Source organism: Podarcis erhardii, assembly GCF_964252035.2.
Source record: "Podarcis erhardii genome assembly, chromosome: 1".
In the NCBI taxonomy this organism is placed as follows: Eukaryota; Metazoa; Chordata; class Lepidosauria; order Squamata; family Lacertidae; genus Podarcis; species Podarcis erhardii.
This window is the reverse complement of record NC_138497.1, coordinates 136,540,235-136,568,213: the sequence shown is the minus strand read 5'-3', so window position 1 is coordinate 136,568,213 and position 27,979 is coordinate 136,540,235. Positions and strand designations below refer to the sequence as shown.

Sequence of the window (27,979 nt, the reverse complement as noted above, 5' to 3'; positions counted from 1 at the left end):
TGTTTGTCTGTTTAGTTGTTAGTGTGTCTATAATTTTGTGAAAATCAATAAAAAAAATTGGGGGGGGGAGGAATTCTAAGAAACAAAAAGTTAAGTGCTGCTGTGAAATCAATGGTTGAAATCAGTACAGTTCTGAAAGGTTCAGTCTGCCATCTTGTTTCAAAATAGCACTCGATGGTATCCAAACATACACAAATCCCTGCTTCTTGCACTGTGTTATATTTCGATCTCTGTGTCACAGGGTGTTTTCGCATGAGGCTTAAAGCAGCTCCCCCATCAAAAGGTTTTGTAACGGAAGCATAAAGCCTACACCAGCTAGAATGGTCATTACCATTACAAATGCCTCTCTTCTCCATCAGCAATTATTCCATATTTATATAAATAGTGGGAAGGCTAAAAGGCTCAAGTCTCAAGTCTGAAATTGCTCAAAAATTGACTCAGATGGGCCTTAGGACCTTTTTATATAGACATTGAAAGAAGCTTCTGATTCAAAAACCAAAATATTCTAATTGCCCAGGCAAGCTCATTACGCGACCCATGAGACCAGCAAAATAACTAGGATGAAATCAGGCCAGAAGCAGGCAGGGTAAGGGTTGGCATGGCATGGGGTCCTAGGATTAGTTCATCATTCCATAAGCCCCACATTGAAGGAATGGGTCCACCAGGTTTCGACCATCCTAAACCCGTTCCATGGGAGTTGGCCAGTGTTGAACCTTGCCGTGGTGCAAGCCAAGCAACAAGGTTTCACTGGCCAACCAGGCAGATACCCCAACCCAAACTTGGGGGTGCCATGGTCAATCCTCCCCTCAGACCCCCTATGGAGGGCCCCTATACTGTGCTGACCCTGCGCAATGCGATTGCTCAGTGAAGGCTCTAACCCAGGTGTAATGGTTGTAAGGGGTTACTTGTGCGTAAGTTGCCTTCGGTTTTGGTTAGATTGCCTGGCCAACAATGCTTTGGCTGACAGCTCACACTCCGTGGCCGGTCAGTCACTTGCAGAATCCGTCAGTGGGCGTTTCTTGAATCTCTTCCAGCATAAGAGCTGTTTGACGCCAAGTCTCCTCCTACTCTCCCTGCGCGGAACTCGTCTGCGCAAGTAAGGGGAAGGCAGAGGCGTGTTCGCGCTCTCCCCACTAGTCTCGGGTGAAGGGTCTTGGAGACCTCTCTCCGAATCCTCCATTTCCCTCCCTTCCCTACCGGTGTTACGCTGAATTCCTTCCCCCCTGCTGGTCCCTCTCCTGCATCGCTGTGGAGCCTTGCCTCCACCTCTCGTTCTGATGTCAGTTCCCTGACATCCACCTCCCTCCCAGGACCCCCTCCACCCCCGGCCCGACCCTGTGACGTCTCTCTCTTCGGCCGACGATGCAGGGAATCCCCGGAAGGAGCTGCTATCATCCTCCGAGGACTCAAACCCCGCTTCCCACCCACTCCGGTCTCTTTGCGCGGGGCGGGCTTCCCAGTCTGATTCCTCTTCTTCTGACGTTTCTCCTCCTTCCTCTTCGGAAGCAGAAAAACCCACAAAATCCTCTTCCTCGTCTGTGGTCCCAAATTGCTCCTCCCAGAATCTCTCTATTGGTTTGGGCTTCCTTGGATACCGTTCGTGGAACTCCTCCACCAGATTTCCATCACCTATCTCCCCCGCAGGAACCCACGTGTTTTCCGACTCGGGCTCCCCTTCCCAAGCTACCAGGTACTCCATCTGCTGCCCCCGCCCCCGCGAATTTAGGATCTCCATCACCTGGTTGTGGTGTTCCCGCTCCTCTACTTGTGGGTGTGTGGGGCCTTCTCCTCCTTCCCCCCGGAACCTCTGCTCCCCCCTGTACGGTGAGATCAGTGACCTATGAAACACCGGGTGGATTTTCATGCTGTCTGGCAACTTGAGCCTGAATGCCACAGGGTTTACTTGCTGCGTTACCTCAAAGGGTCCTAGCTGTTTTGGCCGCAGTTTCTTGCACCCTCCCTTAAAGGGTAGCCCTTGGGTGGACAACCACACCCGGTCCCCCACCCTTATAGTCTCCCCTTCCCGGCGACACTTGTCAGCTTGCCTCTTGTAGACTTCCTTGGCCCTTTCCAGGGTCATCTTAAGCTGCTGGTGCAGGGCCTCCATTTCTTCCACAAACTGTTCTGCCGCGGGTACGCTCCCCCCTTCCTCCCCCCTCCCAGGAAAGGCCCTGGGGTGACACCCATAATTAGCCATGAACGGGCTCATCCCCGTGGACACATGCTCAGCATTATTGTATGCAAACTCAGCCAGTGCTAGTCTCTCTACCCAATCGTTCTGTCTCTCGTTGATGTAGCAGCGTAGGTATTGCTGTAAAATACTGTTCGCTCTCTCTGCTTGCCCGTTGGTCTCCGGGTGTCTCGCCGTCGAGAATCCCACCTCTACCTGCAACAAGCTCATGAGCCTCCTCCAAAACCTCGAGGTAAATTGTTTCCCGCGGTCTGAGATAACCCTTGAAGGAGCTCCATGCAGCCTGAAGATGTGGTCCACAAACAACCTGGCTGTTTCCTCTGCTGATACTGCATGAGAGCACGCTATAAAATGGCACATTTTGGTTAGCAGATCTACTACTACCATGACTGCTGTCTTCCCTCTAGACTTGGGCAAATCTGTCATAAAATCGATAGACACCACCTCCCAGGGTCTTCCTGGTGTGGGTAAGGGTTCCAGCAACCCTGCCGGGGCAGCCCTCTCCCCCTTAGCCCGTTGGCAGCGGTCACACCCCCGTACATACTCTCATACAACTTCCCTCACCCTTGGCCACCAGAACTGCCTAGTAACCAGTAACATAGTTTTGTGTTGCCCAAAGTGCCCCGCTGTTGGATTGTCGTGAAGCTGTTTAAGCACCCTTTCCCGCAAGGCCTCCCCTGGTACATACATTGCTCCCTTGTAGTACAACAGTCCTTCCCTTTCCTCAAAGCCTCCCTGGTCTCCCCTCGCTTCCCTGAGTTCCCTGATCCTGGTTTGGGTGAATTCGTCCTGGCGAATCAGCTCGGTTAGTTCTCGTCTCCCAACCAACGCTCCCCCACACACCCATCGTTCCTCTGGGAACACGTGCCTCACTTCCGGCGGTCCTTCTCCTTCCGTGTACTCCGGCTTCCTGGACAGCGCGTCTGCCCTCACGTTCTCTTTTCCCGGCACGTACTGGATCTCAAAGAAGAACTTGGAGAACTCCTGTGCCCATCGAATCTGTCTCTGGTTGAGAACTCGAGCCGTTCTCCAATATTCCAAGTTCTTGTGATCCGTGCACACCTGAATCTTGTGCTGGGCCCCTATTAGTAGATGTCTCCACTGCCGAAAGGCTGCGTAAATTGCCAGCAGTTCGCGATCATACACCGTGTAGTTTTGTTCCGACTTGCTCAGCTTCCGTGAGAAGAAGGCGCACGGTCTCCAGGTGTGTTGCCTCCCCCCCGGCTGCAGCAATACCGCTCCCACGGCCCGGTCTGACGCGTCTGTCTTCAGCCTCATCGGCTTCTGCAGATCCACGTGCAGGACCTGTTCCTCCAACGCGAACACCTTCTTTAGTCTTTCGAAGGATTGTTGGGCACTTTCAGTCCAGACGAACTTCTTTTTGCTACTGAGACAATCCGTGATGGGTGCGGTCAAGTGGGCGAAGTTCTTGATGAACTTCCGGTAGAAGTTGCTGAACCCGAGGAACCTCTGCACATCCTTCCGGGTTTTGGGGGTCTTCCATTCCAGCACCGCCTGCACCTTGCTGGGGTCCATGGCTAGGCCCCTGTCCGACAACTTGTATCCCAGAAATTCCACTTCTCTGGCGTGAAATTGGCACTTCTCCAGCTTGACCCATAACTGATGCTTCTGGAGTCTCTTTAGCACTTCCCTGACGTCCTGGACATGCTGTTTCTCATTGTCCGAATAGATCAGGACGTCGTCCAGAAAGGCTATGCAGTTCTTGTACAGCAGGGGGCCCAGCACATGGTGCATGAAGCTTTGAAAACAGGCTGAGCCTGATTGTAATCCAAATGGCATGACCAGGTACTCAAAGGCCCCTAGGGGGGTGAACATGGTGGTTTTCCATTCGTCCCCCTCCCTCATCCTAATCAAATTGTATGCTCCCCTGAGGTCCAGCTTGGTAAAGATCTTCCCCTTCCTTACCCGGGTTAGAATGTCATCAATTCGGGGCATTGGGAAGGTCACGGGTTCCGATACGAGGTTCAACCTTCTATAGTCCACGACCAGCCTGGGCTGATCCGTGTTTTTTTTGTCCACAAAGAACACAGGGCTGCCCCCGACTGCCTTAGATTCCCTTATGAAACCCCTCTTTAGGTTCTTGTCAATAAAGTTCCACAACTCCTGCATCTCCCGGTCCGACATGGCATACAGCTTACCCACTGGCAGCTGCGCCCCAGGGAGTAGGTTGATTTGGCAGTCAAAGGGCCTATGTGGTGGCAGCCTGTCCGCCTCCCTCTCGCTGAAGACCTCCTGCAGGTCAGCGTACTGTGGCGGCACCTCTCCTCTCGGCTTCAGTGCTGTTCCTGCCACTCTGGCCAACCTCAACCTGGGCTTTTCCCCCCCTAGACAGTGCTCCAAACAGTGAGCTGACCCAAAGGTGACTGTCCGTTGATGCCAAGCCACCACTGGATCATGTAGCGCTAGCCAGCTCATGCCTAATATTATTGGGGGTCCTGCTAGCGTGGCCACATGAAAGGCAATGGTTTCTGTGTGTCTGGAAACCCTCATTCTCATTGGTGGGGTTTGATGTGTCACCTCCCCTCCCAGCAGCTTCCTGCCATCTATCGTGGTGACTTGGAGGGGAAAATCAAGTGGCAGCAGGTGGAGTTGGTGCTCTAGTGCGAACCCCTTGCTGAAAAAATTGCAGGAGCTCCCTGAATCCAGCAGCCCCTTCACCTTGACTGGGTGTCCATTTGGGAGTTCTAGCACCACCTCTATGGCTATTGACGCCTTGGGTGGGTCTGGTTGGGGCATTTCCATTAGTTGCTCGCCTGCCTGCTGTGCCCCCCTGTGGGCAGCCAAGCGTTGGCGTTTCCCTGCACCTTGTCCTCCACCACCTCCTCCTCACTACCAGCGGCTCCCACCATCCCTTGCCAAGTCTTTCTTTGTGGACAGGCCCTGGCAAAGTGTCCTGGCCGTTGGCAGAGAAAACACTTCTTGGTGCTTTTGCCATCCTTTCCCTCCCTCTTGCGTCCTTCGCTGGTGTTTGAAACCTCACGCGCATGCGCGCGTGCCCCATCGATTTCCATTGGCTCAACGGACCCTGAAGGCTGCTTTGGCATCTCAGGAATGCGGTAGTCAGGGTAATGCTCTCCTCTCCCTTCCCGCCTTTCCAAAGCGCGCGCTTCCTGCCGGGCTACTATCGCAAGTGCAGCTTTGGTCAATTCGTCCATAGATTGCGGGCGGGGCGCGCGGGAGAGCTCGTCCTTCATGGTTGGGGACAACCCCTCCTCAAACAGCATCTGAATAGGTGGGTCATCTAGGTCCCATTCCAGCCGGTGTATTAACATCGCAAAACGGGACCAATAGTCTCTAACGGAAAGATCCCCCTGCTTGCATCTCATCAGTTCCCGCTGGGTCACACTCTGCCCAATTTCGCTTGAATACATCGCGTCCATCGCCTGGAGGAACTTCCGAACGTCCCTCATGGCAGCATTCTGAGTGGCCATTAGGGGTCTGACCCATTCACGCGCCCCATCCTGAAGGTGGCCCACAATGTATGCCACCCTCTCTGCATCGTCAGCAAAGTCATCGTGCTGCAGTTCCAAAGCGTACTCTATTTCCGTTCGGAACGTGTTATAGTCCTGGGGCTTCCCCCCAAACTTGTGTACCAGTCCCGGCACTTTCCTCGCCATGGGGGTGGGTCTAACCTTCGCATCCTGAGTTCGCCTTTCATCCAGCCGCGCTGTCAGCAGAGCTACATGCTGTTCCAGGTCCCGGTTCCTCTCCACCAGATCCTGCACACTCGCAGCTTGCCCCGCTGCACCGGCACCTCCAGTCTGGCTCATGGTCCCCTGCCTGTGCACAAGTAACTTCAGTGACTGACGGATTGCTGTAATGGTTGTAAGGGGTTACTTGTGCGTAAGTTGCCTTCGGTTTTGGTTAGATTGCCTGGCCAACCATGCTTTGGCTGACAGCTCACACTCCGTGGCCGGTCAGTCACTTGCAGAATCCGTCAGTGGGCGTTTCTTGAATCTCTTCCAGCATAAGAGCTGTTTGACGCCAAGTCTCCTCCTACTCTCCCTGCGCGGAACTCGTCTGCGCAAGTAAGGGGAAGGCAGAGGCGTGTCCGCGCTCTCCCCACTAGTCTCGGGTGAAGGGTCTTGGAGACCTCTCTCCGATCCTCCATTTCCCTCCCTTCCCTACCGGTGTTACGCTGAATTCCTTCCCCCCTGCTGGTCCCTCTCCTGCATCGCTGTGGAGCCCTGCCTCCACCTCTCCTTCTGATGTCAGTTCCCTGACACCAGGGGTGCATGGGAGTGAAGCTCTGAGCTCCAGGGGAAGCAGTCTTACAGTATATAAGCTTTGCAATGTCTCATGGGACATCATTCAGAGAGGATACTAGGCAAAACCTTGCCCAGTATTTTGCTCAGTCTATGGGCCACAACAGCCAGGAAAGGGCACCCTGCACTTATTGGGCACAGAACAAGGCCTGTGCGTGTGCAAACCTGTATGCCCCTTACCCAAAAGAAGTTCAAAGTGGCTTAAAGCAATATAATCAAATCAAATCCACAAAATGCATGAAACAGCCATTAATTTTTTAAAAAAATCAACAAAAGCAGCAATTCATATAACCAAAAGCCAACAAAGCAAGAAATGAAGGCAACCCCCCCAAAAAAAACCCAAAGGAAACATAATCACAACAGTAATAATTCTTCAGCCGACAGCCTTCTGCACTGGTTACTGATTTGCTGCCAGGCCCTTAACAACTTGGGAGCAGTTCACCTACAACATTGCCTTACCCCACATGTGCCCAGTCGGCCTCCTCAGTCAATGGAATTGGCATGCTTACAGGTGCCACATGGTACCCATTCTGCATCTGTAAGTATTCAATTGTTTCACGTGGCAGCATCAACACTTTGGAACCCCCTGCCTATTGTTATCAGGCAGGCACTGTTTTCTTTTTGGTGCCTGCTGAAGACATTCTTATTTGGACAAACCTACCCAGATGCTTGGGATGCGGGTGGCGCTGTGTGTTAAACCACAGAGCCTAGGACTTGCGGTTCGAATCCCCGCGACAGGGTGAGCTCCCGTTGTTCGGTCCCAGCTCCTGCCAACCTAGCAGCTCGAAAGCACGTCAAGGTGCAAGTAGATAAATAGGTACCGCTCCGGCGGGAAGGTCAACGGTGTTTCCGTGCGCTGCTCTGGTTCGCCAGAAGCAGCTTAGTCATGCTGGCCACATGACCCAGAAGCTGTACGCCAGCTCCCTTGGCCAATAAAGTGAAATGAGTGCCGCAACCCCAGAGTCGGCCACGACTGGACCTAATGGTCAGGGGTCCCTTTACCTTTACCTTTACCCAGATACTTAGAAAGTTTGTTTTCGTCTATTCTATTGAGGTTTTAACTTCCTGTATGTTTTAAATTACAGCTTTAATTTTTTAAGTAATAATTTTATTTTGTTGTCTTTTTTATAAACCAGTTTGAGGTTTCTTTCTACAGTCATGTGGTATATAAATTTTATGCAATAAATATATTATTAAACAAGCCATAAACTATCATGTCTTCATGAATCTCAACCAGGAGGGCATCATTCCAAATGGCGTATTGTTACCAAGGTGGCAATAGTAAGTTTTATTCCTTGGACAGCCAAGGAATCTGGAGCAGGGCTCAGATGATGGACTGAGCATTCAGAAAGGAACATGTGGAAGAAGGTGGTCCATAGAGAACGGGGGGGGGGGAGCCCTTTTGGTCCACCAGGCCAGAACACTGTTCAACAGTTCAACACTGTTTGACAGGTGGGCGGGAGAATCCACCTGTTAATCCTGATGTCATTGTGATGTCAGATGTCTGAGAGATGGGTTGTCCTGCCCACCCACCCAAAGGTGGTGGTGTAACTCAAACTCTATTTTAAAGGCTTGCCTTCCCTCTGCTAGGCTGAGGGCGTCTCAGCCACCAGCAGCCCCACCCTTAAATGGAGTTTGTTGTAATTCACGTTGGCTTATCTTCCCAGAGGCATCTAGCCAGCTGAAGCCGGGGTGGGGTGGGGAATAGGAAAAAGAAAAGGCAGCTCTCAGAATTCCTGCCTTGGCACACACCTCCACCTGCCTGCTCATTGTATCTGCCCCATTGAGTCAGAATCCCCAAAGGGTGGAGCTGACGCAGTCAAACCACAGCAGATGAAAGACTCTTTGATATAACCGACTGCCACATATTTAAGGGGCAACATTAGGACCAGCAAATATCACAAGCAGTAGCTCTGTTGAGCAACAATCTGGGGGGGGGGGAATTATAGAAGAGGGGGTTTTTTTAAGCCTTCAGATGGCAGAGTGCTGAGGGAAAAGTTTTTTGAATGGACTGTGATGCACATTAACATTTGACAGGGGAGAAAGATACCCTGATTTTAAATAAAAATGGCAGTGTTCATTGGATGAAAATCAGGGAATATGGAGCTGGAAATCTCCTAGCCTTCTTCCAAAATAAAAAAAGCAGACAGATACCTGCTGAAATGGTTTTAAATTTTAACATATCTCACTACATTAAACTACCACTCAGGAAGTAGATTTTAATGCTTATTTGTCATCACATTGTATGATACAAATGCTCACAAACTGCCAAGTTTCTTGAGGGAAATTACGGAGAAAGTTTTGCATAATCCTGGCAGCCCAATTTGTATAGCTATGAAGTAATTTTCCTAAAATCAGTCCAGGGCAGCAGCTGCTCAGAAAGTAGATGCAGGTACAGTCCTAAATAAGTACAGTACTAAATAGGTATGCCTATGAAACAGGAGCAGTGGAAACTAAAAAGTCATGAACCAATGAAAGGCAGACTCCTCAGGATGTTTTCTTCTTCCTTTTGTAACTTTTCCTCCAGCTGAGGTTGTAGGTAAGCGCTGCTCCTTTTTCAGCCTCAACAAGCCTTTGGCTCATGCGCAAGGAGCATGGCAAGCTTGGCCGACTTCTGCACACATACAGCAGAAAGAGATGGGATATGGTGGCATAATTCCCAGGAGGTAGAATGGTCAGTATCGCTTATGACTACAAGTAATCTTTGACTATTCTTCTCCATTTTTTAAAGGCCAAGCAGTCTACTGAAGTGAGACTCCAGCCCAGACCTTTGACTGCTCTGCTAGTTTTCTCTTTGCAAAGGGTATTTTTAACAAACGTGAGCATTCATAAGTGTGACCCACCACCCGCAGCCTACAGTCGAGCAGCCCTTTATAACACTTCAATTCATTGCCACCTCATTCTGCTACACATGTAGACCAGAGCACTCAAGTATCACCATTAAGGAACAAAAAGTCAACAGCAATTTGAGCAGGCCAAATAAAGGCAACTGAGACTTTGCTTCTGTTCTGAGGCAACACACCTTTGAACATGATCTAAAATGTAACACCTCCACATTCCTACTCAGGGCTCTTCCACCAGCAAATATCTACCACCTTAATTTTTATTTTTTATTTTTTTGGTCAGTGTCACAAGCCATTTCTCAGTCTGAATCTGCAAAGAATATATGGTTTTCTCTCACTTTATTATTATTTCTTAAATACTTACTTTTTGCCGTTTGACGCCCAGCCAGTTCTTCCACAGCAGCACCCGCAGGTGCTGGAATAGTGAAGCCATCCGTGGAATTCCCCCAAAAGCCAACTGGTTCAGTCTTCTCTCTCCCCTCCTTGAGGTGTCCAAAAGCTTATGCTGCGGTGGCCCACCACTCTGAATGTGAACTTTCTCTGCACAGCATAGCTCTCAGGAGCTTGCTCATCAACCTGTCTCTGCTCTGTGCACACAGTTGCCTTTCCTTCTGCAATAGCTCCTAGCAAATGCAACAGGTTATTCCTCCAATGAGGAAGGAATGGGAGCAGCACCAGCCAGTACAATCTTGAGTTAATTATAATATTGTCTCCCTCTCTTTGAGCTGCCTCCAGTACCTGTGTGATAAAAAATGGGTGGCATTCCAAGATGCTTCTGCTGGGATATAAGCAGCACACCTTCCCCCCAATTAGGAACTCCCTGCCACCTACACATATTGCCTGCAGAAGATAAGTCATAAAAGAAAAGGAGCCAGGAACCAGCTTGACAAGCCAGTGTGGCCAGTCTCACTCTTTTGCCTGCTTTCCTATGCATATAAATTTGGCAGGGAGTGCTATAAAAGAGAACAGGGACTCTAACTTTTCTAACAATCGTGGTGGCCTTTCCTAGGGATGCATGTGAATAGATGCCAGGATAGTTTCAGCTCCTTCTTAATCATTAAGACAGAGGGTGTTCCCACCTTTACCTTTCCTCCACACCTTCCAGGCATGGTCTGGGCTTTTAAGCTCCATGTCCAAGTGTGTGTGCTCTTTTTCTCCAGAGCTTTTTCTGTGAAAACCTGCTCTTTACTGCAAAATCAGAGCACTCCGTGGGAAACCTGAGTTGCCGTTTTTGCAGGGAAAGCTCTGGGGTAAAAGAAAGAGCGCTCAGACATGGAGCTTTGAAGCGCGGATCTGAGCCTGGAAAGCACAGAGCATGGGCGTAGCGGGGGGGGGGGGAGAGAGGGGAATCAATCAAAAGCAATACAAATCAATACAAATCTGAGGTTCTGCCCCCCAACAACAACAAAAATCCTGGCTACTCCTATGGCACAGAGCAAAGGTAAGTGTGGCTAAGCCATGAATGTGTGCCTTAGTCATAAGTTACTGTGGTAACACAGTTGCCAATCAATAATATTCATTTCACCAAGCCACGAATGTTCCGAGTGGAGAGGCCACGCAGGGGTGGACGATGGTGTGGTACCTTTGCAACACACTGTGGGAGTGTCGTGCTGGCGCAATTTCTCAGAGCTTCCTTTCAAAGGATATAGGCACTGCAATTTTTTTCTTTTAATTCTTCAAGTCTTTGCACTCTTCATTCATACAACATATTTTGTCCTGAATGGAGTGTGGCAAGTAAATTTAATTTACTGTTTCTATAAGATGAATAGAATTGATTAATTTTGTTAAATTAATGTAGGTTGGCTATAAGAGTTTGACATTAGGTCAATAACACTACTTCAACATTAATTAATTTCCTCTCCACAGTTGAATTATGCTAATGATTAAACAGAGGTAGGTAGGTGATTGGTTGTAGGAAAAAGAAGAAACAAGCATGGATCTGAAAGTGTTCTCAGGGCCAAGTCTTAATACCAAAACATTGTCATTCTGGTTCAAGATCTACATGAACTTCAAAGAGGATTTCATCAATAAAGGGAAGATGACAGCTCGGCATTTGAATTCCTTTGTAAGGTTGGAAGCTTTCGTTCAGTGTTTCCCAAACTTCGGTCTCCAGCTGTTTTTGGACTACAATTCCCATCATCCCTGACCTTGCTAGCTAGGAATGATGGAAGCTGTAGTTCAAAAACTGCTGGAGACCCAAGTTTGAGAAACACTGCTCTATTTGAACATCCAAGTGCAATTTGCTGCTCCCCTTTCCTTAAATTTAAAAGGCCCAAGTTAGTCATGTCGGCTTTGAAAGTGGTTTTGAATCTGGCACCACTGTATCAACTCCTTATAAACTTATGAGATGCAAATAGCATGCAGAGGCTATTTATGTCCAAAGTATGCTTTAGCCCAAAAATGTTATCGGGTGGTACTGTTGCCTTCCATATCAATCTCCAAGGAGTGTCAGCTTCCTGGGGTTATTGGCACTTACTCAGGGTTCATGTTTCCATCAAAATGAGACACAACAGATTGTGGTGTCTTTATGATATATGGTTTATTTACACATATATACAACATGAGCCTACGATGGAGGGGTTCACAGCATTAACACCTCAAGAGAGCCGTGCTTCCCTCATAACCACAGCCTTGGATTTCAGCAGAGAAAGCATGGCACTCACTCACTGTCTTCTGCCTACTTCTAGCCCAGCTCACACAACTCAACTCTACCTATTGTCCTTCTCCCTACCAGCCATGCCCACCCATTGCCCTCTGGCACAAAGCTACTTCCTTTTGTTATACTAATGACCCTGCTTAGGCACCTTAATTCACCAAGAATCTGGCTTGGCTACTTCAACCAATGAATCTCCCAAATTCTAATATATTGGGCTAGGTAAAAAGGTAAAGGACCCCTGGATAGATAAGTCCAGTCAAAGGTGATTATGGGGTTGCAGCACTCATCTCGCTTTCAGGCCAAGGGAGATGCAATGTCCACAGACAGCATGTGGTCATGTGGCCAGCAGGACTAAACTGCTTCTGGTGCAACGGGATACCGTGACAGAAACCAGAGTGTACAGAAACACTGTTTATCTACTTGCACTGGAGTGCTTTTGAACTGCTATGTTGGCAGGAGCTGGGACAGAGCAATGGGAGCTCACTCCATCACAGGGATTCAAACTGCTGACCTTCTGATCAGCAAACCCAAGAGGCTCAGTGGTTTAGACCACAGCGCGTCCCCAACTGCTTAAGATGCCAAATAAACTTCAAGCAAAACAGAGAAGACAAGAGAGCCGGGGGGAAAAGAGGAATCCAGTTACAAGGACTGGAAATCATGAAATGGCTTAGAAAGAGCAGGTGAAGAAGAAAGGAAATGATATCAAATGAGGCCAACAGAAAAAGTCTAGGCAACATTCAATAACGTAAGAGAATAATGCAATAAAATAATGATTAACAGAATGAGGAGAAACAGAAAGAAAAAGAGCAAGAGCCCAACAGAAGAAAAGTGTTACAATTGGAAGTTTGATCAATATGTAAATGAAAACCACCAAGTAATAAATCAGTTGAAGAAGATGCCAAGAAAGTTGAATGACAAACCTCAAAATCAGAAAAGCAAACAAGGGGGCAGGATGTATATAAGTAACAGTCAAATAAATATTTGCAGGAAACAGCAATTGTCCAGCATAGAACTAAAGAAGAAGAAGAGGCACAAGAAGGAGACATTGGGCTCATCCACACTTCCCCTTGTCCTGTACCTAGAAAGCAGGGCTCCAAGTGGTTCTCAGTTTGGTCTCACCCCACTCCTTTCTCAGGGAAAACCTGCTCTTTAGGGCTAAACCGGTTCAAGTGTCAATCCGGCAGTAAAGAGAGATTTCCCCTAGGGGTGGGGAAAGCAGTGGAAGAAGAGAAAGTGTGGGTGACCCAAGAAGAAGAAGAAGAAGAAGAAGAAGAAGAAGAAGAAGAAGAAGAAGAAGAAGAAGAAGGAGGCGGCGGCGGCAGCATTGTGATAGCAGAATAAAACTTGCTCGGCTCTTCCACTCTGCTAGGCAAAAGAAAAGAGTGAGAAAAGCATACTGTAAGCAACCAAAACAGCAAGAGAACAGGTGTAATCATATTAGGAGCAGAAACAGAACTCTCAGTTGTTGCAAGGCAAATAAAATGAAATACATCTTGAACAACAGAGACGTTATTCCATCATAAAACTAATAACTGTCTGAAATGTGCACAACTCAGTTTAATTGCAATATAAATGTGCCTCACATTTTCAGATTGGAAGTAAGCTGGTTTGAGGGGAAATGCATTAAACAACAGCATTCCTTGAGAAACTATAGGAGATAAATGGATTGCTGTACTCCAGAGAGCTTGTACCTGTTGTATGGTACAGTTGCTGCCACTGGGCCTATGAAGCAGCCCATTGGATCTCTGCCATCAGACATCAGCAAAGTCTGCTCAACTTCTGAGAAGTGCCCTGCACCTCTTTCATTTGAGCAGAGCAAGATGCAGGCAAGTTCTGCAGAATGCCAGCTCTTTCAACCCAAGGTTACATGCTGAATGAACTATATGAAATTACACAATCCCTTTCAGACACAGGCTGAGTGCCATACAGCTGTGTGATGCACATGCAAATTCTTTATATAAACGGCTAATAGACAAAACTCACTGCTTTTCCATTCAACTTTAGCCACCTTCGCAAGTCACCCAATTCCAGACTGAACAGCCAATCTTGGTGTCCATTGTGAAAACACCCTAAGAAGCTATTTACTCTATAAGAGTATAAACGATGAAAGAAAATGCAGAGGAGTATCTTTTGAAATTAGATGCAAAGTAGCAGACATGGAAAGCACTTGGCTGCCATTTGGTCTCACCTGGAGAAGAAATGAAACCAGTCTCAGCATGCAAAGTATTCAGCCAGCAGCAAAAGGAGCAGTTGCCTTCAACTTACTTTTGGAAAAATTGTACTGACTCTGCAAACTGCAGCTAATTCAAATGATATTAGAAAATAGATGAAAGGGAAGTAAAGGCAGGTGAGTAGGGAAATGTTACCCAAGGGCAAGCACTGAAATAAGAAAGCCTTTTGGCCAGCCGTCTCACCACTTTTGGTATTGGCGCATGCCATCCCAATCTCTGAGCAGTGTGAAATACCAAGGGTTCCAGGCACCCACCCAGGATTTCCTTTGGGAATGAGGCACACATAAAGACTGTGGTGTCTTTATGATATATGGCTTATTTACACATCTATACAACTTTCTTTCTCTCTCTCACTTGGGAATGTGTATGTATAGATAGATACCAATGAAGCATCAAACAGAATGTAGTTAATCACTAAAACCATATTTTTATTGAAGTGACTAACAAAGCAGAAATTTTGAATTCTTATAGCAAATGTCTCCTATTTGTAAAAGTTGTCCTTAAGCCAGAGTTGGGTATGTTTAGCCTGGGTAAAAGGAGACTGTGAGAAGATATCTCTATGGCTATCACATGGAAGATGGACCAAACTTGCTTTCTTCTGCTCCAAAGGGCAGGACACTTGAACCAAGGAGCAGATTGCAGGTAAATATCAGGGAGAACAGTAAGAGCTGTTCAACAGTGGAAAGGACTCCCTTGGGAGGTGGTGGACTCTCCTTCATTGGAGAAGTTGGATGGCCATCTGTCGTGTATGATCTAGTTGAGATGCCTGAATTACAGGGGCTGGACCTCAGGGTCCCTTCCAACTCTACAATGCTATGATTCTATCAGCCTATGATAGAGGGCTTCACAGCATTAAAACCCTTCAAAGGGTCTCGTTTCTCCCATAGCCATAGCTTTGGATCCAAACAGAGATCCAGCATAGCTCTCTCCCCTGCTTTCTGCTTTGATTTTTGTTCACATCACTGTCAACTCTGCTTTCGGCACTGGCTTTATCTGTTGAGGGAGGGGGGCCCACCATTTGCCACCCCACACTGAGCCCCTTAATCCCCCATCACCTCACCAGGAAGCTAGATTGGCCACCTTCCAGAACTAGAAAGCTTGAGTCACTTTTAACACTTGCTGGATCCAGAGATTAGAGGAGTCTGGCGTGCGTACACCCCCCCCCCCTTCAAACTCACAACACTATATTATGATACTGGGCAATATCCAATGCTATGCCTTTTGATACAACAGAACTTTTCCTTCATCTCCTCCCTGCTGTGTCCACCTCTGCATCAGACTGAAGGGGGGGGACTGTAGGGGGGGGGGAAGGAAATGAAAATGTCACTGAGCAAACGAAAAGCCATTCTGCAAATGGGGTGCACTGCTGGTTTGTCATCCTTTATAGACAACCCCCAGAAAAAGAAGGTGCGCAAGTATTGGACTAATTCAGGAAGAATCAGTCCTCCTAAATTATATGACAATAGTTTGGCTGTTACCAACACAAAGAACCTGCCTGTATCTATTTAGAAGCTTTAAAGTAGTCTCTCCTTGAAGAACAGAACACATGATAGCAATACTACAAGATTATAGACTGAGTATATATGCTTTTCAAAGCAGTAATTGGGATCTAGATAAATTTTAGCACCAGGAACAAATTATTATCTCACAAGAACAACAACTATCAAATACAGTGATCAGAAGAATTAGTCCAGAATACAGTATGGCACGTAGTTCAGAGGAGGATTAAACTTGGTTTTTTTATCACATACAGTATACTAGTTCTGGGTTTGTTATGTAGCTCTGCCATTCTGTCCTCATTTTCATGTGCATAAGCTAGTTTGAGCAATAAACATTGACTTTTCTTTTGCGGCTGTTGAGAAGTTATGGGGAAAATCTAGATGCCTGGAATGTCGCTTGTGAGCCGTCTTAAGAACCTTTCATTGAGTAATGCTTGTACACACCTTCGCTAACCACAAAAACAGTGATGCCTTGCTCTTCCCTATCATTATCTCCAGCCAATGATGATCCAGGCATGTGTCATTGTCAGGGACCCTTATCAGAGACAATGTAAACAGGGTGGTTTGTCAGAAGGCCCATGTCTAGTGCCTTATTTTTAATCAAAGGTTAGAAGAAAATGGGTTACTCAGAATTCTGAAAAAGTGTGGTCATGCTGCCCATGAGTGGTTTACCTATAGGGAACTTTAAAACAAAAGCAATCTGATAGTATTGTTTTAAGTTTAGTTGGGTAAGGACCCTCTCAATTCCTGGGTGCCTGATGCTCCTTAGAATTAGTACCGTAAATGTTAGAATTTAACCAATACTTGGAGTATTAAGAGAAGGTGCCAGATGTTGGATTTAACAGCCTCAGGCTACACTAGTTTTTCCTGATTGGGAGATCACCTGGCAGAAGAGCCATTATGTAGAACAAAAGAAAGATAATGGGCGATTAACAAAGTGGTTACTCTCTGCCAGACAAAGAGGAATGGATCTCCACTTCAGCTGTCTGTTAGTGGGCAGAGACAAAAAAAAAGGCTTTAGGATTTCAGTTTGGATTATGTAGGCTGTGCGGAAGGCTCTATTCTTGCACTCAAGCCTGCTGCACCTCTGGGAGAAGCAAGGGACCCTCTTGGAATGTGCAAGTTCTGACCTTTCTCCATCCAGACTCATGTTGTATATATGTGTACAAGTTTTAAAACAGTGCAACACCTGTGGCAGACACCTATTCATTCAGCTGCAAAGGTTGGCAGAATGAAAATGCCTTCAGTTGTTTCTGGAAAGTACCTGTCATATTATTGTGAAACAATTCCCAGACCCCAACCTCTAGCCAATTCTGGATAACACAGACCCAGATAAACAACAGGGAGAATAAAAATGTATGTGGAACCTTCAGCCAAATCTCCCTGAGAGATTTGTATGCAGAGCAAATTTTGCACATGCAGTACATCTTGAGGAGGTTAAGAGGATTGTATGTCTTCAAACTAAAGGTGAAGCTTACCTTTTCATTGTTGCAGGAAGCACATCAATTTTATTTTTTATTATTGCAATATAAATATTTCCATATCAAAGAAAAGATAATTAAAATGATCGCTCATAACAAGAGTAAGCAAAGAAGCTATAATGCTTCATCCATGAGCAGAAATTTTCATGGTAGCATAACATAAGGCTATACTACCTGTATGTACTCATAATCTCAAATGATGAACACATGAAGAACACGATTTCACCAATGTAACTTCATGTAACATGCGTATTAAATATAACAAGCACCTGTCAAGTGGGGAGGCCTCCAATTTTTTCCATAGTTTAACTCTGGATATGGAGTCAAAGGCTGCTTTAACGTCAATAAAGACAGCATAAAGGGAGACTGTGCTGCGAGAGGAGTATTTCTCGATTCAATGTTGGAATACTAAACACTGGTCAGTGGTGGAGCGGCCTTCCCTAAATCCGGATTTTCCTCTGCAAGGATGTTTTCTTGTTCCAGCCAGTCCTGAAATTTCCATTGCAGGTGCCTTGCATACAATTTACTGATTATGCTGAGGAGGCTGATTGGCCTATAATTAGCAGGATTATCTTTTAATATATTGGGATAATGATTGAAAGTCCCAAATCTTTGGGGGGGAGCCATGCGTATTTATGAAGGTGACACCCCAAATTTACAGAAGCTGCCCCGGCTCCTGAAAGCAACCCAGGATGCCCCAATTTTCCTGCACCAGGACACACCGCAACCTCCCAGAAACCCCTCTAGGCTGCGCAGCGTTTCACGACGCTTCACCGGCTGGAGAGACCTCCTGGAGGTCACTCAAGGCTGTGTAGTGTCAGGAGATGAAGCTTCCTGCGGAGGCCACTTTCGGAGGCTGAAGACAACAAAGGTGAGGGAGAGGGGGCAAGCAGGCAGATGAGGAAGGGGTCAGAGTCAGGGAGGGGGCATGTGACAGGGAGTGGGATGGTATAGGATAGGGCCCCCAAAATCCAAATTGTTTTTGATGGCCTCAGCAGGAATTAAGTCTTCTCCCAGAGCTTTCCCCTGATTTGGTTGAGCTATAAGATTGCCAGTCTTTGTTCTTGTCACAGGATCCCACTTTGGAAGACTTTCTATGTTTTGGATATTTTGGCCACTTCCACTGTGGGGGGACCCCAAGGGCCCGCCCCCCCAAATATGCTTTGTGTGAGAAACCTATAAAGAGCCCCCTTTGAATGAGACATCTGGGTTCTGTTAAAATCCTTGGTACATAAAAGACACAAAGTCCAGTTGCTGCTTGTCTGCTGGAAATACCAAAGATGAGGCATTTGGAGAGTGAACTTCTGAAGAAGTAAATTTATGGGAGTCTGGCCATTGGGAGTCCGGCCGTCCCAGCTTACCAAGGACGACTCGCCCTTATGTAGGCTTGTTATCTATGTAAACATAAATCTCAGACTACAATTCTCCCTTTTAGTATGTAGGCTTGTATTTATGAAGACTTCAGAACTTTAGTAAGAAGCGAAGGGCCCTTGAAGAGATGCCATGTCAGGGTGCACACCGGACTTCACAGAGAGTTGTATCCAATAAGTATTTTGCCAACTACCCTCTGCAGATGTCTGGAGCTTTTTGATTGGGTTTTAAATGAATCCTTTGTCTGTAAACCCTATAAAAGTCCAGGTGGACAACACCCCCCACATTCAGCCTTTGTGGAGCAATCCTGCTAAAACACCAATTTACTGCAGTAAATAAATTTTGGACTTTTTCTTCAACCCAACTCACTAGTAGTTAATGGTACAAGTGAGACAGCAGATTTGCCCTGCTACCCCACCGTCAGTGTCTCTATAGGGCTCCTGAAAATACACCTCCCAAATCCTTGGGGAGATATGGCAGTCTGCCATGGGTGGTCTTTTGGTTTGGGAGAGCACTATGGGGTTCCATAACAGAGCAAAGTTATTGGATTTAGCAGCTTGGATAACCCTTGTCCAGTTATTTTTTATAGATTCCTTTTTTTTCATGCTACCAGTGGTTTATAAACCATGTCTTTTATTATAATCTGGCACACACTATTTTTTAATGACCTTATGTTTTTTTAAAAAAATGCTGCAGGAAAATGCACCTGAGGGAGAACTGTTCCAGGTCAGCCCATTCCCTGTTGCTCTAGTTTTCTAATTGCAAGGACATTTAAAAGCGGGGTGGGTGGGGCTTCCAAGCAGTCAGGAGTGATATGCAGATGTGTGCCGCACCCCATAGTCGCCTTTGACTGGACTTAACCATCCAGAGGTCCTTTGTCTTTTCTGTTTTCTTTTTAGACCATTCTACAAGGTCAGATGGAGAGGGAACTGGCAAACCACTCCAGTATTTTGCCAAGAAAACTCCACGGACATAAAAAGGAGAAGCTTTGAGAAGAAAGTGAGAGTTTCCAAGGCATGCTCTGGTTCATGGGGTCACAGAGAGTCGAACACGACTAAGACGACTAAACAAACAACAACACAACGTCATAACTCCATTTCATTCCCATCTCTGTTTGTTGGATTTGAAGGCCAGGCCAGAGAGTGAGAAACAAAAGGTCTGTCCTTACAAGTGTCTCTTGTATTTTGTCACCTTTTTGTTTGTCCCTTCTTGTCTCACTGTTAGTCTTCATTTGCTACCTGTAGCTTATAAAGGTCACTTTTCCTTTTGCTAAATAAAAAGGGAAACTAAACATGCCCTGTTACACCCAGGTGCTAGAAAGATGCCAATAGTTTTGATGTGATGAGTGCCTAATGCTTAATCTGTGTCTGTGTGAAAGTTGACACAATTAGAGCAGTATGTGTCATCAATGGCATCACACTTGATTGCCCAAATTGGCCGCTTACGCATCCTGGGATAATAGCTGTTGGTGCACTGTTTCTTTTGTAATACTACTAGATTGGAAGGTTTCTTTAGCTTTTCCGTTTCCCTGCTAGCTTTGTTTGTTGCAAAATAAATGAGATTGTTCGGTAACAGGAGACGTGAAATGTAATCCTCACTTTTCAAGCAATGGTGAGGTGGCCGGAAGCATTGTATAATCAATAGCTATTATGCAATCTAATCTACATCCTTAAAGCTCCTCCCAAGCCTCTCTCTTTTGCAATTTTAAAGATATATTTTAGCTTCCTTTTAAGCACAGAAGATGTAACGGTATATATTTGTTATAAAAGAGCAGAATCAGTGGTGGGTTTATGGTCTGCAGAGCCCTGAGCACAGCCCTGCTTGGGAGCCATTTTGGTTCACTTTTACTATTTTATTATTCACTAGCCACTACACTTTAATTGGGGACTAGGAGGAATGTGGTATCTTAAAGACTAACCAATTTAATATGACAAACTTTTGCAGACTATATATATATATATATATATATATATATATATATATATATATACTGAGCCTGCGGGATTTCACAGTTCCCAGAGAAACACAAAAACCACAAACATTTCCCTAGCCTTGCTAAGCAAAAATGGAAATATTATGGAAATGGAAATCCAAACTTTCACATTTTGGGGCTGACCTCAGGTGTTCCAACCCTGGATCTTCTGCAGAGGCAGGAACCTGACTGTGTGGATTGACTTTGGACCTTGCTTGTTGTATTGGACCTGCACTGGTTTTTGACCATTTGCACTGTCTGACTTCTCTCTTGTGTTGCCCTTGGTACTGTGTGCACTATCAGGACTTACCTGGTTCAGGACACTGTAAGATGTGAAAGCTCTGCAAGCCCTTCATCCAGGTGCAGGCTGTATATATGTGTAAGTAAAACCATATATCATAAAGACACAACAGTCTCCGCTGTGCCTCATTGCCCCCAAAGGGAACACAGACCCTGGTCAGTGCACCTGGAATCCCTGGAATCTTGCACTGTTCCTGGAGATTGGGATGGCACGTAAAAATGCCACACTTTCTTTACAAAGAAGCCCAATGTGTTTTGACCTATTTAAAATTTAAGCCTTCATCAGGGACAATATTGCAGGGGGAGACTAAATACATCACACAAGTTCCAAAAACAAGCATTTAAGCTTTCAACCATTAAATATATATATAATGTATATTGCTTCAAAGCTTAAAAACATTGACATAATTTTGTATCATTATATACTTAAGTGAAAATGCAAAGCTGAAACAAGCTGCAGCCATCTTCTTTTTACTAATGACTGAAATCATTAACTAAAAATGCCCAACTTAATAAACTATACAGGGACAAGGGCAGGTGTTAATTACTGATATAACCATAAGAACTTCCATTACAGTGCATGACTCTAAGGAAAGGAACACGGGATCTTCTCTAAACCACCTAGCCTATAAAAGAGGAAGCAACTCCAGTTCCTTATTAGCCCACCAGGGTTGGGATACTGAGACTGAAAACTTTGAACCCTAGCAAAAATAGATAATTAGCAAGGACATTTGCACTTTCCTGTACAGGTAGACCACACCTTACACTGATTTCACTTATGGGTGTGATTGGAGAGGAGGTGGAGTGTAGAGAGAGATCAGAAGAAGGACATTGGAGAGTCCTCTGAAGAGGTTGGATTGATTTAATGGGTTTCTTGCCATTTTATAGGGGGCACTCTGGCTTTACAAAATTTTGCTTAATCGTGTCCTCCATCATGGAGGTGAGATCACCTAAACTGCCTCCCTGTTGTGGGGTGGGACCGTTTGGACAGCCACAACACCCCCTTGGTTGCTGGGGCAGAAATTTGGCCTGTTGGGTCGTCTATTGGCTACCGAGGGGCTATTTAAGCTGCTGCACATTGCTGGGAGCTTTCTCTTTCCTGCCCTGCGCATCGGATCACCCACCCTCCCACCCTTTACTTAGAGCTGTTCTTTGTCCTTGCTATGCCTGTCTAGGGGTCGTCTGTTTTGGAGCAGGGGCCTGGTTGGAATTTTGCCATTTGGCTGATTGGCTGGTGCCATTTGGTTTTTGCCTACCGTGTAGCAAATCGTCACAACTTTGTAAAGTTGGTGGTTAGGCATTGGTTCAATGTTTTGTGGAGGGGAAGTGGTTGGCTGCACCAATAATTTCTGTGAGTCATACACATTTAATTATATTTAAGCAATGACTGTTCATCACATTAATTCAAAGTGAGAGATGAGCTGCCATGCCCCAAATGACTGAATCCCAAAAGAATAACTTCTCAGCAACTAGTTAGCATTTGAATTCTGTGAATTTGATTATTGTGCCCACCTCTTTTCTACCTTCAATGTGACTTTCATGTAGATTGTATATTTTTCCCTAATTGCTGCAAGCTTGTTTGCACCTTGACCAAATTTCAGAACATTTGACAAATGACTATAGGATATTGTGCTCTTGCATATGTAAATACTAATGAGATCTCAGTTTAAATAAACAAAATCCAGACTGACAAGAGTTGCAGTGCAGGTGGTCATGATGGTGGGAGCCATTCCTAATCAATAATACGTCACATTGATCCAAAATCCGCATCGCCAAAGCAGTGGGGCTAGACTGTGACAAAACAATGGTGTAAACTATTTATAAAAAATAATCACAGAAACAACAAATGGGGAACACAATTGGTAATTCCTATTCCAAATTCTACCCTAAGTTGCTGAACAGAGAAAACAAAACAAAATCCATTCTAGGATTATTATGGCACATTATGAAATGGATTCTAGACTGCTCTGATTTCATGATGTGGAAAATGAATGAGCACATGTGGAAGATGCTGGAGCAGCAAAACGTCAAAAAAAATCACTCTCAAAAAATGAAGGTGTAAGTTTGTGAATAAATGTAAATAAGGATTCAGAGGGGGGAAAGCAGTTTACATTTGAGGTCAAAGATCAAACTTCAATTCTAAAACTTATATTAAATCTTGACACCCAAATCATTTCCACCTGTAGTAAATTTGGAGATATTTTTAACAGGCATATTGTCAATTCTGTAAGCTGCTGTATTTTTACCAAGATAAGGGGTGGTGTTTGACTTTTCAAAAAACATCTCTACAAAAAACCCCCACAAAAATTCCTGCTGGATTCTATTTAAAAATTAATTGGGACTTGAAATTCAACAAGATTAAACAATATTTGTATTCTCTTCCATACATATTTGTATGGTTTAATTTGATCCCAACATAACAAAAGACCCCCGTTTTCCTTTTCTCCAACCACTATTTTATTTGTACAGTTGCCTATAAGTGCGGGTTTTCTGTTGTCTCAGTATTTTGAAGGGTGTGATGTTTATCATTATTGACGTATGCCTGGCACTTGAAAGCCATTCATCTGTTGTAGATAAGCTTGATTTCTTCCAGTGTTTTGCAATCTGTATCCAAGGTGTCACAATCAAATGTATAATCATGTAATAGTTGTTTTTTTTATAGGTTGCTGCAACAGTCCTAATAATGAGACAAGAAGATTTATGGGTTCATTTTTACCTGCTGTTTCATTTAATAACTTTAATAATGTTTCCAAAAAGTCATTGTAGATTTACATGAAGACAATTTTTGAGGTTAGAATACTGTTATTTATACCTCCAGAACTAAGAATTGCCTAGAACTGGCTGTGAATCCTTTTTATAGTTACTATGGTGTACAATGCTATGTGTGCACCACCTGGATGCAGTTTTCATTTGATTTTACATCCAGCTGTTGCTTTGAAGCTAATAGGTATGCAAACCTTTGCCCACTTTTAACAAGTTATATAGAATTCTTCCACTTTCTTTTGAGTCTATCATCAGAAATGTTTAACAATATAGTGATTATATATAATTTATATATATATTTGCTAGTAAATGCCTTGTGTACCAATATTGGTGGTCTTAACTATACCAGGGATATTTGTAATACTGTGATATTGATATTAGGCAAGCACCCTTGCTAAACTGTTTTAGATGCCTGCTGAAGCAAATCTACCCAGAGATATTTCCCCAATAGCCTTATTTGTGTTTAAAGTTTCTGATGATTTTTATATGTGTGTTTTATTCATACTTTTATGACAATTTTGTGGTTGTAAATCAGAAATCTTTATAAATAAATAGCATAAATAAATATCCATTGTGTCCATCTGCTAGTGGAACAGACTTCTGCTTACACCATGGGATTTCCATGGACTGCCTATTCCAGAACCAAAACTACTGCTTGTTAGTATGGACAATACAAGGCTCAACAGACCAAAGGTATAAGGTATATACCTTATAAGGTATATAAGGTAACTTCCTATGTTCCTATGATATAGTTGGGTATCATCCATTACCATCTTTTCTTTCAACCAATATTTGCTATCATACATTGAATAAAAGAAACTTGAGATTCATTAGGCACATAAGATGCACCTCAGTGGGAGCTGTCAGCAAATCAGCTTTGGGTCTACAACAGTATGCAGAGTTCTCTTCCCCTCTTAAAGACAGCCAAGAATTACTGAAATGGAAATGTTTATGGAGCAGGAGTTAGGCTCTGATAACCAGTGGATATGGGATGCTGAGTTGCAATGCCACGTGAGTTAAATGACCAGGTATCCAGAAATTAAAGATAATGAGAGGGGGGTTACTGCAGCGAGGTGTTTAGCCAAAATAGAAATACCTAAATTTAGAAGAGATTTTTTACTCTTGCCAGATTCAATGTCCTTCCATCTGCTTTACTGCTGGTGAAATTTGAAGGCAAGCCATATTCAGAGCAAATATGCTTATGTGGTTTGAAGGAAGTCGAAACTGCTACGCATGCCCTGTCACACTGTCACATGTGGGTGGCGCAGTGGTCTAAAACCATTCTTGGGTTTGCTGATCAGAAGGTTGGTAGTTCGAATCCCTGCGATGGGGTGAGCTCCCATTGCTCTGTCCCAGCTCCTGCCAACCTAGCAGTTCGAAAGCACTCCAGTACAAGTAAATAGATCCTCTGCAGCAGGAAGGTAAACGACATTTCTGTGCGCTCTGGTTTCCATCATGGTGTTCCGTTGCACCAGAAGCGGTTTAGTTCTGCTGGCCACATGACCTGGAAAGCTGTCTGTGGACAAACGCCGGCTCCCTCGGCCTGAAAGCAAGATGAGCACCACAACCCCAGAGTCACCTTGGACTGGACTTAACCGTCCAGGGGTCCATTACCTTTACACTGTTATTATTACAAGGCTATACATTATATATTTATCACTCCAAACATGCAGCAAACCCCAAGAAGAACTTATGATTACTACTTAAAATACTTAATAGAGGACAGGGAGATTACCTTAAAAGTGGCTAAATTCTGTGCTGCTGCTATAAAATTAAGGAGACAAGCTTTGAATGAATCTAATGGCCAATGTCTTAAAATGTTTTAAATTAGTGATTAAGGTTTTAATTTATATATATTTATATGTGAATTATTTATCATGTATCAGCTCATAGAGTTTAATTTTAATCTATTTATAGCTGTATGCTCACTGTTGTTGTATATGTTTGCACTCTGGTCAGCAACTGAAATAAATCAATTCATTAATTGATGGGGCAGGAGGGAGGGGGGAGTTGTTATGCCCCATTTCCCACCTTGACCACCTCAAACTGACAACGCATAGGGAGTGGCCACAGGGTCACAGATTCCCCATCCCTGCAGTAAATCATACAGACGTCATGTCATGCCTGCAAGTCATTTCAAACATTGGATCAGAGGTTTATTTCTATCTCTTTTAGACATAGTATGAGGAAAAACTAGGTAATTGTGAGATGAGTCAAGGCAGCGAGCAGAACTGTTCTATGCAACAGGTTGTAGCTCTTTCTGCTCAGAGTTTTAATCTTCTTAAGTTACATGTTTATGGAATTTACACAGTCAGATATCAAATGCTAATGAACTTGCCACTTACCAAAGCTCCTTTGTCCTGCCTCCTTTTTCCTCTTCTTAAAGTTGCCTGATCTCAAACATCAGCCTGATACTAGGAGAACTGCAGAACCTGAGCATGAGACCTAGGTGTATTGGCATGTTACAAGAAGAGGGAAATGATCAAGACTTTAGAAATTTGCTAAATCCCTGTTCCAGAAAAAATATCTGCCTTTACAGGGCTTTTTTAAAAGGCAATAAGACAGGTGCCTTATTTGCCAAGCATGTAAAGCTGAACACACGCAAGATAAATGTAGGTAAGTTGCGAGTTACCTGTACTATGCATCTCAGAGGTGTATCATCCAATATGTATCATCTATATGGGACTTAATTGCAGACTTCTATGGATGTGATTTTCAAACACGTGATATATTTTCAAAAGGTCCAAAGGTGAAAAACCATATTTAATTAATTCCCCTGGTATCTTTTCTTGTGATTCTCAGGCAACTTCTTATAGAACAGTTTGGGAAACAAACTAGAAAGGGTGGGGTGAGCATCCACCTGTTGGCTAAGAGTCTGTAGGTGGAAACAGATGACAGCTAAGCATATGGTGGCTGCATAAAAGTCTTTCGAAATTACAGCTATTTGTAAAAAGCAGTCCTCAGTTTCCCCATCTTAGCTCAGCTCAGCTTGGCGTCTGGGCAGTGCAGGACCTCCAGACACACTGCCCAGGCTTGTGGCCCAAGGAGGTTACTTCAGTTCTGCTAAAGCAGCAGAAACAATGTGGGAGGCAGCAGTTGCAAGTTACCGGTCTCTGCAGTCACAATGGGTGCTGTGATTCTCCAACACTTGGACTTCATCCCTGGAGGCACACTCCATTGTCTCTCAAGACAGACGGGTGCCAGGTGTCAACAATAATGGGTGACAGCTTTTAGGATCGCCTTGCACTTGCTGCTATGCTGTGAGCATGGAGGCCTGGCTGATCGCCTTGAGATGGTCACTCACCTGTTCCATCAACAGGAAAAAAAAGAATTACAACCATCCCTCTTCCTCTCCAACGAAAGGATTCAGAGCTCATTTACATGCATGAGGGTCAAACAGGTGACTAAGAACAGCAACCAAGAGCCTCAGGTTCTGGTTCCCCACTTGTCTTTTTCTATAGGAAGCCTTTTAACCATTCTTAGGAGCTAATGAGGCATCTAATCATAAGCCTGCATTTTTATCAAAGCTTCTATATATTTCAATCAAGGCTTGTATTTAAAAATGAGCTTAAAAAAAGGATTTTCAAATGTTTCATGCCAGGCAAAAGACCAGCTGCCTAAAAGAACCTTGGCAAGATGTTTTTCCTCCTAAGACAAGAAGGGCCCCATTGATTTATAGTAGAAAAACAATTCTCAAAGTCATAAAAAGGGAGAATTACATATGCTGCCCCAAGGCTGAGAAAACACCATTAGGAATGGGGAAAGATAATACTAATGTGCCTCCCAGTAAAATGAGCCAGATCTTCTTTCTAAGGTTGAAAGGCCAGGAGCAAATGGAAGGAAAAACATTTAGCTAGAAAGAAAGAGAGCATTTTTGGGGAAGTCTCTTCTAAAGCTGTTTCTTAAACTAAGAGAGTTAAAAAAGGTTAAAATGTGTTAAATGTTGGAAAGGCAACTGGCTTGGCAGAAGAAGCAGCTTCTTCCTATTTTATTTTGAGGCTGGAGAGGAGGGGGAAAGGGGGAGGTGCAAACTGAAGAGGCTTCTTTTAAAAGCTGTGTTTTATTGAGTTCCTTCCTTTTCACTTTGAGAAGCTTTATTCTTTTAAGAGGCTACCTATGATAAATGTATGAAATATATTAGCTTAAATATATTGGCTTAAATGTAATTATGCAAAGGATTTAAGGAATGCTAGATTCTTATTTCATATGGTTGTAAGAGTTGTATTTATCCTGGAATTAAGTCAGCCACCAGCCCCCCCCCTGCCAGACAGAAGACGCCATCCGGGCAGTCTTGATATATAGTTGTCAGGCATTTTGTTTAGAAACATTAAATGAAGGAAATCTTTCAATGTTGATGTGAAACTCAAGATCCTTGACATCTGTTGA

General features: G+C 44.7%; 1 protein-coding gene across 1 annotated transcript in view; it reads right to left on the bottom strand.

Annotated features, from left to right (window-relative positions):
* ABCA12 (ATP binding cassette subfamily A member 12) overlaps window positions 1-9,958 on the bottom strand; it is a 127,766-nt gene extending 117,808 nt beyond the window's left edge. Inside the window, exon 1 of the mRNA XM_081849115.1 lies at window positions 9,685-9,958. Within this exon, the coding sequence (XP_081705241.1) occupies window positions 9,685-9,753 (69 nt within the window). The 5' untranslated portion in view covers window positions 9,754-9,958. The remainder of the gene's footprint in view (window positions 1-9,684) is intronic.
* Between the last annotated feature and the right edge of the window lie 18,021 nt (window positions 9,959-27,979).